The sequence below is a fragment of the Oryzias latipes genome, chromosome 4 (assembly GCF_053564925.1).
Source record: "Oryzias latipes strain Hd-rR chromosome 4, Olatipes_Hd-rR_3.1".
Lineage (NCBI taxonomy): Eukaryota > Metazoa > Chordata > Actinopteri > Beloniformes > Adrianichthyidae > Oryzias > Oryzias latipes.
In genome coordinates this window covers 34996563-35011444 of record NC_136240.1, presented here as the reverse complement: position 1 = coordinate 35011444, position 14882 = coordinate 34996563, and the positions used below count along the sequence as shown (strand labels likewise).

At 39.3% G+C, this 14882-nt stretch overlaps 1 protein-coding gene across 14 annotated transcripts in view; it reads right to left on the bottom strand.

The window, feature by feature from the left end:
• The window catches only part of elavl4 (ELAV like neuron-specific RNA binding protein 4), an 88055-nt gene that overhangs the window by 12644 nt on the left and 60529 nt on the right, over nt 1–14882 (bottom strand). For 7 of the 14 annotated variants that reach the window (XM_078946360.1, XM_078946365.1, XM_011474552.4 and 4 more), the window contains exon 6: nt 3488–3713. In XM_078946360.1, coding sequence (XP_078802486.1) covers nt 3488–3713 — 226 coding nt within the window. Of the gene's footprint in view, nt 1–3487; nt 3724–14882 lie in introns of all 14 variants that reach the window. The other 7 variants (XM_078946359.1, XM_078946366.1, XM_078946369.1 and 4 more) reach the window with 1 other exon arrangement.

Sequence of the window (14882 nt, the reverse complement as noted above, 5' to 3'; positions counted from 1 at the left end):
TCATAATTTACACAATAATATCAAGTAGAGTTTTAATAAGCCCTATTTGTTCCCTCTACCAGCAGTTGCTTTTCAGTATGAAGACATCATTTATTCATATTAATGTTGAAACTTTTGGAACAGATGATTAAACAGAGGAGTCATAGTTAACAGCTCCTTTTTTAGTAAAATGTAATCAGATTTTAATCTTTTTTGTTTGTTTTGGGAAGAGTTTCCTGCATCTTTTGGGTGAATTTACTCCTGACAAGGTTATGACTCTTCAACGTTATGTTGGTAGAGGTTTAGGCCGGAGCATCAACACAGAAAATAACGGTAACTCTTACTTTACCATCTGTCAATGAAAGAAAGGGAGCATGCAGGCATGATCAGGTTGTGACCTTTGGGTACAAACAGTCTGTCTTACACCATTTTCTTTGTCAGTGTACGCTGTTAGCAGTTTTGTTGACGTTCAGACCATCGACTGAACATGAGAACTGGAGCGAGTGTCGTGTAACCTATAGGAAAAGCTTTACTTTCATTTCCAACCAAATGAAGTCAATTTAGTCGTTTCTCACTATATGGACGCCGCCATGTTGGAGCCAGACAATGTCAGAAAGCAGTGATTGGCTCAAGCCAGTCTTAGTCAACGTTTCTATGGCAACCACTTTCACCAATCAGGACTGAGGTTGTTGGAAGGCCACACCCCTACCACTTGAAAGCGGGCTCAGGGGAATCTGTCAAATGTTTCCGATATTTGACGAGAGACCACATACTTTTGCTGAGGCATCTGATTGGTCAGTTTATAACTTGAATAACTACGGTAAAAAAACATGGTGCCCAGACATCATTAGACAGAACCAAAGGTCCGGAACCCCACGTTGAAGTCCCGCCCGCTTCATTTCGGTCAAAAAAGCTGATCGGCTGAGAAAAGTGGGCCTTGCGGCGGTAAGGTAAGCAACACTTTAAAATGGCTTTTCACGGATCTGCATCACTAACATAAAGTGTTGCACTTGATTCAAAGCTTCTTTTCTACGGTGGCTGACAGGGCTCACACTACATACAAAAGAAACAACGCAACGGCATTACCCGAAGCACAACGGCATTACCCGCAACACAACGGAAATGACAGAAAAAGAGGAAATGAGGACTTTTTTTTCCTACTGGCGGAAAAAAAATAATTCAGTTTCAAACTGAGTTTTAGGGCCATCAAAAAAAAAAAAAAGAGTAAAATTACGAGATTTTAAGTCGTAAATTTATGAGAAAAAAACTCGTAATTTTACAAGATTAAAGTGGAAGTGAGCATGCAGAGCAGCAGCAAGTGAACACCGCGCAGCAGCAGAGCATACCGACTAAACTTAGTAGAACAGGTGAGCTGAATGTTTACTGATAATGTTCCAAATGTTTGGAAGCTCCTTTGTTTGGTTTACGATTTATTAACGTTTTATTTATTGATGGGTGGTTTGCAGGATCTCTGCAGCCGTTGATGAAGACGTCGGTGTCCCTGCAGCTGTCTACTACAATCCTTTCTTCCTCCATTAAAGACCAGATCTCTAAGTCTGTGTGATGCTTCTGTCTGAGGAGGAGGAGCACTTTTTGGCATTTTCAACGTTCTAATGCTAATATAACAGACTATTTTTATTCCTCTTTATTGTTTTATGTTAAAACGGGATGTTTCATCTGCAGGAAGGGGCGTATGGAACACTGTTTGCTTCTGCATTGGTGTTACGATGACAGGTTCATGATGTAATGAGACAGATGAACTTCAGGTTCTGTGAATGAAAAGGAGAATAAAGGCTGCAGCGGTCCTCTGCACCCAAAAGTGTCTCTGAGCTCCTTATTTTACAGATGAAACTCCACTTTACCAACACCAAACCCCGGAATGCCGGCTACACTGACAATAATCTGATTTTGATTCACCAAAAGGTTCAGAATCTCTGCTTTTTAAACCTATCCAGACATAAAGCTTCACAAAAAGTTCCACGTATTTCATCTTCAAGCTAAGCTCAGATAAACGGAAAACTTTGGTGTTTTTTCTCGTTAATATGTGACTTTTTTTCTTGCAAATTTGCGAGATATTAAGTCGTACATTTATGAGATAAAAACTTGTAAATTTACGGGTTTTTATCTCGTAAATTTACGTGAAAAAAGCTTGTAAATCAACAAGATTATTTTCTCGTAAATTTACGACTTAAAAGTCGTAATTTTAAAAAAAAGACAAAGCTTTGCAGATGTGACTATGTGGAGAACTGGGTAAATTTATATTTTTAGACAAACATATATTTGTAAGATATTTTTTTATCTAGTAAGAAAACACCCTAATCTAGTCCAAATATGACGTAGCTCTCAGGAGCGCGGAATAGTTCAAAACTGAATTGTTTTTTTCTCTCCTGGTAGGTAAAAAAAAGTCCTCATTTTCTCTTTGTCATTTCCATTGTGCTGCGGTTTATGTCGTTGTGTTGCCGGTAATGCCGTTGTTTCTTTTATACGCAGTGTGAGCCCTGTCGGCCACCGTACTTTTCTCTACAGCAGAATGAGCTGATTCATGCTGGTCGCATTAAGGGTTGAAATGTTACGTTAGTAACATGTTAGCTCCAGTCTAACAGGGTTAACAGTTTTACTAATTTTAGCCCTTTTGTTAAAATCCTTTTTAAAAGGAATGAAATGACCCCCCCCCCCCCTTCTAAGCCCATCTTGCTCACTAAACCGTTTATTTACATTAAAACGTTTTAACAAAGGGTCTGGGCGCCATCTGTTCTGCAGCCAGCTACCCGTCTAACCAAGAGGATGTTAAAAAAAAGATATCTGATCAAGAACGGTTCTTCTGACCAATGGAATGACTGAGTAACAGCTGTTTATTTCTCTCTAGAAGTCTATGGGATTTTGGCTTCTTGGAGCCAGCAGGAACGCGAGGAAGGAAGAGTCACTCAGTCCAGTTCTCTATACAGTCAGTGGCACAGCTGGATTTGATGACATCAAATATGGCATAGGGGTTTCACGAAACTGCCGTTGTTAATTTGGATACATTGTCATCAAGACATTCAGGGATCACAAAAATTACCGTAATACACCAGAGTTCAGCAAAATTCTGCGTGCGGTCTGCCTTTTTAAGGTGGTTCACCTAAAGACAGTTTGGAATGCTAACGCCCCACAAACGCACTGGAGGTTTTTGTGGTCAAACTCCCACAGGAGCAGGCTGGGTTCCCAAGTGTGAATGGGCTCCAAAACTGCAACGCAAGCCATTTTTTAAACAAAATAATGAAGGATTTGCTTTCAAAAACCTGCAGCATTTGGAGGAGTAGTTTTCCCTTTGCAACCATGTGCTGTCACTGGCTTTTTTGATGTGAAACTATTTTCTGGATTAAATTTATCGATGAACCAACCACCTAGTTTTATTTAGCACTTTTAGCGGGCTGTAGAAGGTTATTTGAAAAGACAAAAGTCTGCCTCTTGAAACTGTACTTTTCCCAATCTATGGCATCCCCTGTTGAGTCTCAGCAGAGGCACTCACCTGAATCTCTGAGCCTGATGGTGGAGGGGGCCTGGGTATCGGCGGTTGGGAGATTGGTAGAGCTGTGACAGAAGGGCTTGGCTGGTCTTCTGGCTGGGATTGTTGGCGAACTTGACCGTGATGGGCTCGGCGGCACCCGATGGCTTCTGGCCGTTCAGGCCCTTGATGGCCTCCTCTGCCTCTATCCTCTTATCAAAGCGAATGAAGCCCACACCCCGGGAGCCACCTGCAGGGCCAACAGATCAAACAGACAAGGGGCCCTTTTTACTTCACAGGGTTCACCTGTTCCACTCGCTGTTTGTTCTGCGTTTCAGTAAATCAATCGACGTGCTCTCTGCTTGGCTCCACAATACTCCTATTATTGGTAACAAGCAATAGTTAGTTTACTTTTAGATGAATATTTAGAGTTCACATTAAGAAAAATGGTAGAAATGTAAATATATTGTATGTTGGTAACATAAGCATCGTTATTGGTCGACTCAATCCCTCCCTTAAAGCCTCTGAGTCTGTTCTCATCTCCTCTGCACACCACACGGGCCTCCTGCTTTGTTCTCGGTGACATTTGAGCCGTTTCCCTTGGAAACATATTTTTGACTGCCAGCTAAGAGGAAAATTTGCTTCCCGGGAGGCCCTTCATTGGTGACTGTGACTCCTTTATGTGTTATTGACTGTATGTATACATGTGCATTTGTGTACACGTGCACTCGAATGTGTTTGCGGTTGCAGTGTCTCGTTTTAATGAGACTGCCTGGATGGCCCAGAGGATGCTCTCTGTGACAGAAGAACTCTGCCAACGAGACTATTTACATAAGACTGTGTGCACACAAGCATGTCTGTGTGACTGAGGCTGGATAAAGGAGAGATGGGAAGGTTGTGTTCACTCATTGTGTTTTTATATCTAAAACTCTCTCCTAATTGTTATTCCACATTTCTGTTTATGCCATTTCTTTTGAAAAACCATTTCCATTGGCCTCCCTCGGGCTTCCTGCTCTAAATTAATTTTTTAAAGAAGCACCTTGACCATTTTAAACCCCTGTTTGTACACTTTTTCTCAGTGAGCTGCAAGGAACCACAAGGTTATTTATCTTGTAGCAAAGGTACACAAAAACTAGTTTTACAGATGGAACCACTTGTAGAATTGACAAGATGGGTAAAAATTCATAAAAATGTATTAAGATGGAAGCTGATTGATTCATAAATTCTTTTTTTTCCCCCTACAATCTAAGCTCAGGGTATTTTCCTTTTTAATGTTTTACATCAGAAGGATTTTATTTGGTTGTGATGCTGCAAAGCTGTATGATAGACAGTAGCTCTTTGCAAAAGTGACCTGTAGTGAAAAAGCTGCAAATTGCAACCAACTTCAATCTCCCCACATCGCTCTTTCTAAGAATATCAGTAAAATGATGGGAACCAATGCGTGGCTTATTTTCTGCAGAAACACAATTTTTATATTTTCTTTTAAACATGGAAAACATTTCCCTTGAGTTTATTTTGACGTAAAAAAAACTGATTTCAGAGCTCAGACCAAAGCACTTCAAAGTCTTCCCTGACCACCCAGACTGCTTTAACCAGAACTAAAGCACAGCAGTTAACTTCCACTTGAAGCTGATTGTTTAATTAATGCTAAGTGCCTCTATTTTCTCCATCTTCTTTTAGTCTGTGCCAACTTTTTACATTTAAATGAGACGTTCAGAAGCAGCAAAAATCCCATTTAAGGTCGAGTGTCCCCAGAGTTCACATCAAAAACCAGAACATGTCATGTCATTCAAGCTGGAATCAACAGTCATTTCTGTGTGCTTGGAGCAGTTCAAGGGCAACAGCTGGAGCTGGAGCTTTCACCACTTCTAATAAACATCAAGCATTTCCCATGCAAAATGCTTCACTTCTTATTTGGTATCAGCCCAGTTTCACATCATTCTGCTTCTGAAAGATGCCTGGAAAGTCCAGGGACCTTGCTCAAGGGCGACTCGGTGGTAGTTAAGGGCGTGCAGAGAGCGCTGCTCATTCACTTTCCTCAGACGAGGCGCGTTTGAGAAGAGAAGACTCGATTTTGTCCTTTAATCCGCACACTTGTTTGACCTTCAGTTCCTCCTAAGCTGATTTTTGCTGGAGAGCTTCCAGACAAATGTTTGGCATACAGATGAAGGCTCGCTACAAAAACCCACTTTAGAATACAAACCTACAGGAAGCAGGAGCAGAGAAATAAAGATATACACCTGAGAGTGAAAAGAGGACCAGGTATGTCCATCTGAAAGGCTCATGGTGAACACATAGATGAGAGAGGAATCTTTTCTTTCACTGTTTCTTTGGGTCTTCAGCTTTTCTTGACAGTTTTCTGGATTTTGTCTCGACGTAAATCTTTTTTTTTTTCATTTCTTTTTTAATATTTAGTTTTTGAAAAATAACTAGTGTACATCAAGTTAAAATGTCATAAGTAGAGCTCGCTATTAGGCTTCTACATCCTTTCAAAATGGAAGAATAAATGATTGCACTTTTCTCAGTCAGTAATTCTCTGTGTAAAACTGAAACATTCAAGTCCAAGCTCTGTATACATGAGCCGGGTAACTAATCAACCTGTCGAAGAATTCATTTCCATTAAAAAATCTCTGGAAAAATTTCCCATTTGCAGACATTTGTTTTTTTTAAACATTTAACCCTTTAACAGCACAGCTGTAGCTCCAGTGTTCACATTCTTCCGATCACGTAACTCTTCAACCGCTTACGCAAATAACATAATTCCAACGGATTCTGAGGTGGAGAAAATGCAACACTTTACAGTCGTGGAATGCTGACACAATTACCATAAACCACAAACATTCCATATGCTATTTTTCAGACATGTATAAGTATGTTAAGATATAGTGCCGTTTTGATTTTTATAGGATTGTGTATGTATAAAAATGTTTCTTTTTTACTCCAAAAATGTAAACAAGTTTACACCTTTCTGTTCACTTTCATTTCCCCCAGTATTAGAACTTGTGCAAGATATTTAGGTTTTGTTGATTTGTGGAAATAAATTTAAAGAAACTGAAAAACAAATCTGCTAATTCTGATGAGAAAAGCATCTTTGGGCCAATATGTAACACATTACTAATGTAAAGGGTGCAAAGCCGATATAAAAAGATGCTTTTGTCTGCGCCAGAATCAGCTGATTTATGCTTAACGACTGAAGAGTTCCAGTATGTTAAAAATTAAGTGCCATCTATGAGTCGTAGGAGACGTCTCTGATGTTGAAGGGTTCAAACCTAATGTATTATTGAAACATCTGCTTCATTTTAACTAAAGAATAAAAAAGTGTCCACATTCAGTGTAGTATGATTAAATGTCTTGACAAACCTAACATTAAGTAAAGAAATGTGCATTTTTCATTTGTTAAACTGTGCCATAGCTACCCGACTAACCAAGTAAACTGACATTTATGGAGTCCAACTCTTCATTAGTTGTTAGTTCTCCAACAGATTGGTCTTACTTATCAAATGCGAGCCAGCAATACAAGCAACATTAGAGCACATTGTACCTACTAAGGCACAGCTATCCATCTTTCTCCTTCTCCTCTTCTCCTCTCCTCCCTGGTCTTCCTCTCCTCCACAGTAATCAACAGAGGCTTATGTAACTCTCTCCACCTGTGCTTATCTCTCCCTAACATACCCCGACAGGCACATTGGCTGCTTTACTAATAATGTGCCGGCACAGTTTGTGGTGGAAAAGAGGAAACAGAGGAAGAGAAGATGGAGCATTAACGGTGGAGGTGGGGAGGTTTAAAAAGAGAAATGGAAAAAGTAGTGATGGGGAGTAAGGAGGGAAAGGACAAAAGGACAGAGGGTGATAGAGGAGAATGTTAAGAGGTGACAGTAAAGGGATGATGATGAAAGGAAACAGAGCTATTCTTGTTTGCTCCTTCCCCCAACAAAGCCACTCTTTCTTTAAAACCCACTATCATTTCACCAAACACTGTCAGACTGACAAAGAGAAATGACTGCTCCTCCGAGAGCCCGGCAGAAAGAGAGGTGAGAAATCTGCTGGGTAATCAAACACACACACACTGCAGGTTTGTTCATTCACTGAGCTGGATTCCTGTAAGCAAACCCACACATTAAACAGATGCATAGATAATCCACGTAGCAACTAGAAGGAGCTGCATTTCCACAGGAAAATGCAGGGTTGAACGCTGTGTTGCTGAATTAAAATGACAAATTGGCAAAAAGAAATGAAGAAATGATCAAAGTTGAGCATAAATAAAGTGAAAACAGCCCAATACCAAAAAATGTTTATTTGTGAAAAATGCCAGCGAGCCTCTGCACCAAACCATAGACGTGCAATGGAGGCAAAAATCCTGGAACATCTTGAAAAGTTCAAGGATTTGAAGGACCAAAATTCATAGCTGGAAAAAGCTGAAAGAGCTGAACATTTGAACAGTTAAAATGGCTGAGAAATAGTAGGAGGAGTCAAGCGGCAAAAAATGGCGGAAGATACTAGAATGAAGAAAGAGAAACAGCAAAACACTGGGATGAATGCTTTTTAGCGTTCAACCCATAAGCAAACTGTTCTTGTTGTAGGTTTAGCTGTTGCGTCGCATCCTTTTTATCACGTCCTTCCGGACTGCGGTGCGCCAACTGCTTCAAACGGCCAGACTTGCCTCAGCAAAGGGGTTCGTGATATGGCAGAGGGCAAAAGGAACCTTCTACCAGTTTGCTTCTAATTAAAATCCGAAAAAAGGCAAGCTTCTTGTTTTAGGTAACGGTGTACTTGGAATACAGATGGCAAATGAAAAAGCAGAGAGAGAAGAGACTTTGAAGAGCGGAGGTGCCCCTGTGCTTTAGCCTCTGTCAGAACGCGGCTCCAACCATCTGTCCGGTGTGCGTGTGCAGCCATTGATGTGCATATCTGTTGGTGGTTTTGTGTACATGTGGGCTGTTTTTTTTCTCTTTCCTTTCCAGAAATAGAATGCACTCTAAAGATTACAGAAGAAAAACGAACAGAAAAAAGATGTAAAAAAGATACTGTGACTCATTCCATCTAGAGAAGGCATTTCTTCGCTCGCATCACCGTGACTTTTCTCCTCTCCACTTTTTTGCCAGACAGAAAACAGCAATAGGGTATGGTGTCATATTCAATAACGTGGCATTTCCCCAGTGGCAGGATGCCTGTTGTTTTGATATTTTTATACACAGAGCAGAGGGTGTGGTGCAAAGCTGCAAGGAGCCTTATTATTCCATGTGGAAAAAGACAGCGAGCAAATGTCAGAGGATAATTCCAAAGACAGACTAATAGAAATAAAATCACCAATGATTTCTGCAACAAAAAGAATTGTCAGCAGGAGGATTTAAGACACATTTTGAAGCGATATGTTGGGTTCTCTGGTGGTCATCAGCTTTTTGTTTGTACATCTAGTATTTTACCTACGAAAAGAAGGTGGAAAAAATTCTTTAGCCTCCAGTTTTTAACAGTAATTGGGTCCTTCCAACTGTTTGCACATACGTCCCGATTATCATGTCCTGCCAACTGCCGGTTGATGGAAAAAGTCCCATTGCCCCTGAAATGAACACGGTCCAAATGTGAGACTTTGGAGCCTCTTAATGTTTGACCGCAAACTTTGAGATATGACCACTGATTCCACTTTTCCCCAGTCTTTTTTAAAAATTCTTCTTCCGTCTCTCTTGTTTTCTAAACTATAAAAAAAATAAATATATTTTTTTGTCATCTGACAAAAATGGTTTATGTTATAGTTAAACTCGCTTTTCTAATAATTATGAACTATGCGCCCTTCTTTTTAATCAAGACACAAACAAAATCATTTTTTTAGCCTTGCATGTTTTTTCTAAGATTTTCTGGATACCAAACATTTCAGATGAAGACCTTCATGGTCATAAACTCAACTCCTAATAAGAGGCCAACACTGGATTAGTCATTGTACATTTCAGTAATATTTTTTTTTCTCATTCTACACACACACACATATATATATATATATATATATATATATATATATATATATATATATATATAAAACTTTAAAAACTCTTTATACAATACATTTAAAGGGGCAAATTAACAACTTTCCTCTTTCAGTCCCCTTTAATTTCTCCCTGCAAAAGATCTTGCACGAGTATTCGGATTTGTGCAAGATTTTGTTTTTGTTAATTTGTGGAAATGAAAAGAAATAAATTGAAAATTAAGGAAAGAAAATTAAAGGTCTCTGCAACATTTTCTTTTCTCTTGGAGAAGTTACAACCCTCTGTCTAGAAATTCAGTTTAAAGTTGATGAAAAATGTTGAGATATAAGAGGATTCCTGTAAGTTAGTCTCAGAATGAATAAAAGATTAAAAAATGATGTAATAAAACATAAACAAAAATGGGATTTACTTGTTTAAACTCTGTTAAATCCTCATTTAAAACAACAAAGGCTGCAGAACAAGTGAACATTTACTTTATCTACTGTAAAATTTGTGTTCATCTTTGCCTGAAGCTTGATTCGAACGGTCCAGATTAATAAAACATTCAATATATTTTTTCAACATTTCTCCTAACATTTTGAATTAATAAATTCTTACAGAACAAAAACTTGTATTGGCATAAAAATACACAAGCAGTCAGTCAAACCTCCACACAGAAATTACAGCAGTTTTTTTATACTTTTATAGTACAGAAGGTTTTATGAGCCCACAACATTTTATGTGATATAGAGAATAAAAAAGAAAGGAGCAGTTTGGAGAATCTGATCACCATTGCCTAATAAATACATTAATTTATGACTGGCTCTCATTTTTCACAAGAAACATTTATCAAGGACAATAATACAGATTTGCATGTATAAAATTCCCTTTCCAAAAACAAGGATGTCAGCTGTGCTTAAGGGTAGTTTCAGTGAAATTGTACTGGCACACATTTGCTTTCCTTTTAAAAAAATATGTCTTAGAAAAACCAATATGTCTTCCATTGTAATTGAATTTTTAAATTCAGTTTATTTATGTTAAGCACTGCAACTGTATCTCATATATAAGTTGCTTTTACCCAGGCAAATTCATTGTGCTTTTATTTTGGTAACTTAAAATATATAAAGGGAATCCTCATGACGACTTTGATATTTTGTGTGGACCTATGCAGATAAAAACGTGTCAATATGGACGAGGTTGGAGATTTGATGTGAGAACTTGTAAAATAGACCAAAAATCTGCATCTGTGTGAAAAATATTCTTCTGTAAAGTTTGACAAATAAAATCACAACTAACAAATTCCCATTTGCATGTGTAAATTTGGAGTTACACCCTCAAATCGGCGATTGAATCTGCGCAAATCTGCTGCTGCGAATCACAGCTCCATAACTGCGTCAACAAAGTGCAACTCAGAGAAATGACCATTCTGTAAAAATCAATAATCTCCCAAAAATGAGTAAATGTCTACATTTATATGAGCTGGAAATGGAGACTCGTCAGAATATTTATGTTACAATAAATATTTTGTGAAAAAATCCATCTTTATTTTATTTTATTGTACATTTGCATTTATTGCAGCAAAATGAACACATGCAAATGGGAATCTGTCAGTTGTTAATTAGTCAAACTTTACAGCAGAAGGTTTTTACACACAGATTCAAATATATTATGCATAAATCCTCACGTTCTATTTACAAGTTCTCCCCTCAAATCTACCAGCTCGTCCATTTTTTTCACCTTTGTAAGGCCCCCCCCCCTCCATGTGGCCTGTACAAGTGTCCATTTTTCGCTTGCAGAAAGCCAGCATCCACCTGCAAGGGCAGTTGTAAATATGGCACAAGTTGCTCCAAAAGCCTCTCTGACAGATGTCAGACAAAAATGTGAACTGTGGTCAGAGATCCATCTCCAGACCAAGTGACAATCACCGTCATGAGATGAGTGACGGCAACTGAACGAAAAGGTTTTTCCTTCCACCTCAGAGAACCTGGAACCATCCAGTCCCTCCGTCTTCACCCCGCACTAAGCAGATCCTGAGTGTTGCTGCTGAAATTTCCAGAATGATTATGTTTGCAGTCATGGATCAGGGTGGCTTCAAGTGATTGAAGGAATAAGACAGCTATTGAGGGTTTCTCAGATGTTCTATTCGTTTGCACAAAACGACTATTAGAATTCACTCTAACCAAAAAAAGAGTGTGTGCTTTTCCAGAAGGAGGCAGTCATTATGCCGGCTGCAGCAGAAAGGCGAGAGGGAGGAAAGATAGTCTTGTCATCAAGTTGATTTTGTGTTTTCTCCTTGAGCAGTTTGGTAGTTTTAGTGCTCTCCGTGCCTCTCGTGGTAAATGATGCTACAGGGAAGCTTTCTGGTGTTTTCACAAACAGACGAGTGGCTGCAGGGAGCATCCTGTTGATGAGGAGGTCATTTAGAGAACAGACTCTCTCTTCCTAATTTAGCAGAGCTGGAGCTGCAGATCATCAGCCCATCTGCCAGTGGTCACTGGAAGACATCTATTACCTTGCAACTTCGTGCCGCATCACTGTCAGTATTATTTTTAAAGGCTGATTTCACTGCGGTGTGTCTCCGTTGCATTGACGCAAAGAATAGAACGATCAACGATCAATCCGAATGTTTACGTTGCCTCCGTCCTCTCTGCGTCTGACGTCCATCCCTCTGCAACGCACGCTTCATGCAACAGTACTATTTCCAGACTGCTGAAGCGTCAATTATCAGGCAGATAGCTGGAGAAGCAGGACACAGGTTTCAAAATAAAAACTTCCGTTGTACTTTCACAATAGAAATGTATACACGTCTATATTCGGTGACGTGGCCACGCGATAACGCACGTTCACACCATAGATAACACCAACGTCCATTTTCAGCACGGACCAAAAACATGCATTTTACCAGGACTCAAAAGTTTTTGATGAATTACTTGACACAGGGGTGGCAGGACAAACCACTCCCCTCCTCCGGAAGGCGGGAGACGGAGACGATGTAAACGAACTGACAGTCATCAGATACGCAACACATGGGAGACGCACAGTGTAAATCTGGTTTAGGGTCTATTGCAATGGTTTAGAAATGCTACAGGTCACTGCTTTCTGGAGAAGTGAATCACAGAGGGACTTCCTAAAGTCAGTATGGAGACACACATCCAGAAGATTAAAGACTGAGGCTGTCTGCAACACTGTCAAAACGAGTGTTCATCTTAGCGCTTCCAGCTGATGTCCACAAATCACTGCAACTCAAAGCCTTTGACACGGAGAACAAATGTTGAGCTCCGTCTCTCTAGTTTTTCTTATTCTGTGCCAACAGTTTTAGCAGTCACAGAGGAGCATTCATTTGCAGCCCATTTCTTTTTTATTAGCAGTGAGTGTGTGGGTGGTTATGTTTCTTCTGACTGTTCGCTATCAAAAAATAAAAAGAGTAAATGATGCAGCCGCACCACTCTTCGCTTTACTTTAAAGTTCTCTGTAGTTTTAATCATCAGCAACTCTAAAATCTAATTAATCGTTAACATTTCTCCTGCTGATCCGCGGCTCTCTGGGGGCACCTTGCAGAAATGTGTGTGTTTTACTGTGATGTTGGCGCCTGGGGAAGCCATTTAGACGGCTTTCACTGAGATGAAAAGCAACTTTTTTTTTGAAGATCTTCTGGCCAAACTGAGATGCATGTCAGACTCTCAATCCTGTCAGAGTTGAAATAAATTCAGCTTTTTGCATATTTAAGACAGAAACACAGAGTGAGGCGTGGAAACTACTCAAAAAACACAAGGTGGATGAGACCTGGTCATATCAACAACACATTTAAGTAAGTTAGTAAGTTAGTTTTATTTATATAGTTTTATTTGATCTTTCACAGATCAAATCACAAAGCGCTGAACAATAAAAAACATACAATCTAGTAAAAGCAGAAAAATAATCAATTAAATATAATGTAAAGCAAAACTAAATTGAAAAAAAAATAAACATTAGAGTAAAAGTAACAATAAAACCAGTCAGCTAAAAGCATTTTTGAATAAAAATGTCTTCAGTTGACTTTTAAAAGAATCGACGTTGTCGGCCACATGAAGGGACAGAGGGGGGGCATTCCAGAGTCTGGGGGCTATTCCCTGGAACGACCGGTCGCCTCTGGTTTTATACTTCGTCTTAAAAATCTTTAAAAGATTTTGATCTGAGGATCGGAGGGCACGGCTGTAGACGTAAGGACAGAGCAAGTCTGATAGGTATTTTGGGGTCTGTCCATTTAAAGCTCTATAGGTTAAAATTTAAAATTTTAAAATCAATACGCCACTTGATTGGGAGCCAGTGCAAGGAGGATAAAATGGGAGTGATGTGTGCCCTTTTGTCTGATCCTGTTAAAAGCCTTGCAGCAGTGTTTTGGACTAACTGAAGACGATTAAGATTTATTAAAACATGTAAAAAGAGAATTACAATAATCTAAACGAGAAGAAATAAAAGCATGAATAACTATCTCTAAGACTGAGTTAGATAAAAACGTCCGCAGTTTTGCTATGTTACGTAAATGATAAAAACAGTTTCTAATTAAAAGGCTGGAATGATGGTCCAAAGACATTGAATGGTCAAACCAGACACCAAGATTTCTGATACAGGGCTGTACAGAGGAGCTCAAAGAACCAAGATGCTGAGAAATTATTGGGATTGTCTTTTCTGGGGCAACTATTAGTGGTTCCGTCTTTTCTGGGTTTAGCTGGAGACTGTTACTTGTGAGCCAAGACTTAACACAGGCAAGGCAATCTAGTAGTTCTGTAGTTTTTTGGAGTTCTTAGTCATTGAATGAGCAGTACAGCTGAATATCATCAGCATAGAAATGGTATGACACATTTTTAAAGTTATTCAAAAGCTTTCCTAGTGGGTAGAAGTACGTTAAAAACAAAAGTGGTCCTAAAACAGATCCCTGGGGCACACCATGTATTTAGTGAATGTAACGACACAATAACACCAAAAAAGGGCATATTAACAAGTAAACAACTTAGATCTTTAAAATCTGTTTGAGCTACTAATTATGAAAATAATAATGATTATTAAATGACTGAAATTTGTCAAATGACGTTAAAGCCTCACCCAATCATCTTTGAATCTATTTTCAAACCGTTCCCAGTGTTTTTTTAATTAAGATTATGCCGTTTTTAGACAAGAAAGAAGATGTGACCACAAGGGGGGGGTCCAAGCCGGGGTGTCGATGTGCTTGTCCCAAGCCCGAAAAAAAAAGCAGAGGGTTGTGTCAGGAGGGGCATCTGATGTAAATCTTTGCCAAATTAAACATGTGATTAGGACCAAGACCAAGTTCACCTCTGAACTGTGATTGTGATCGTTGGCATAGTGTAACCCCACCCCCTTTCCTGTCACCCACAGCTGAGAGCTCTCTGTTTACACTCTCTCCCGGAAATGCAATCTTAAGCTTATTTTTCTCAAAGACCTACACTGATGATGAAAATGGTGTT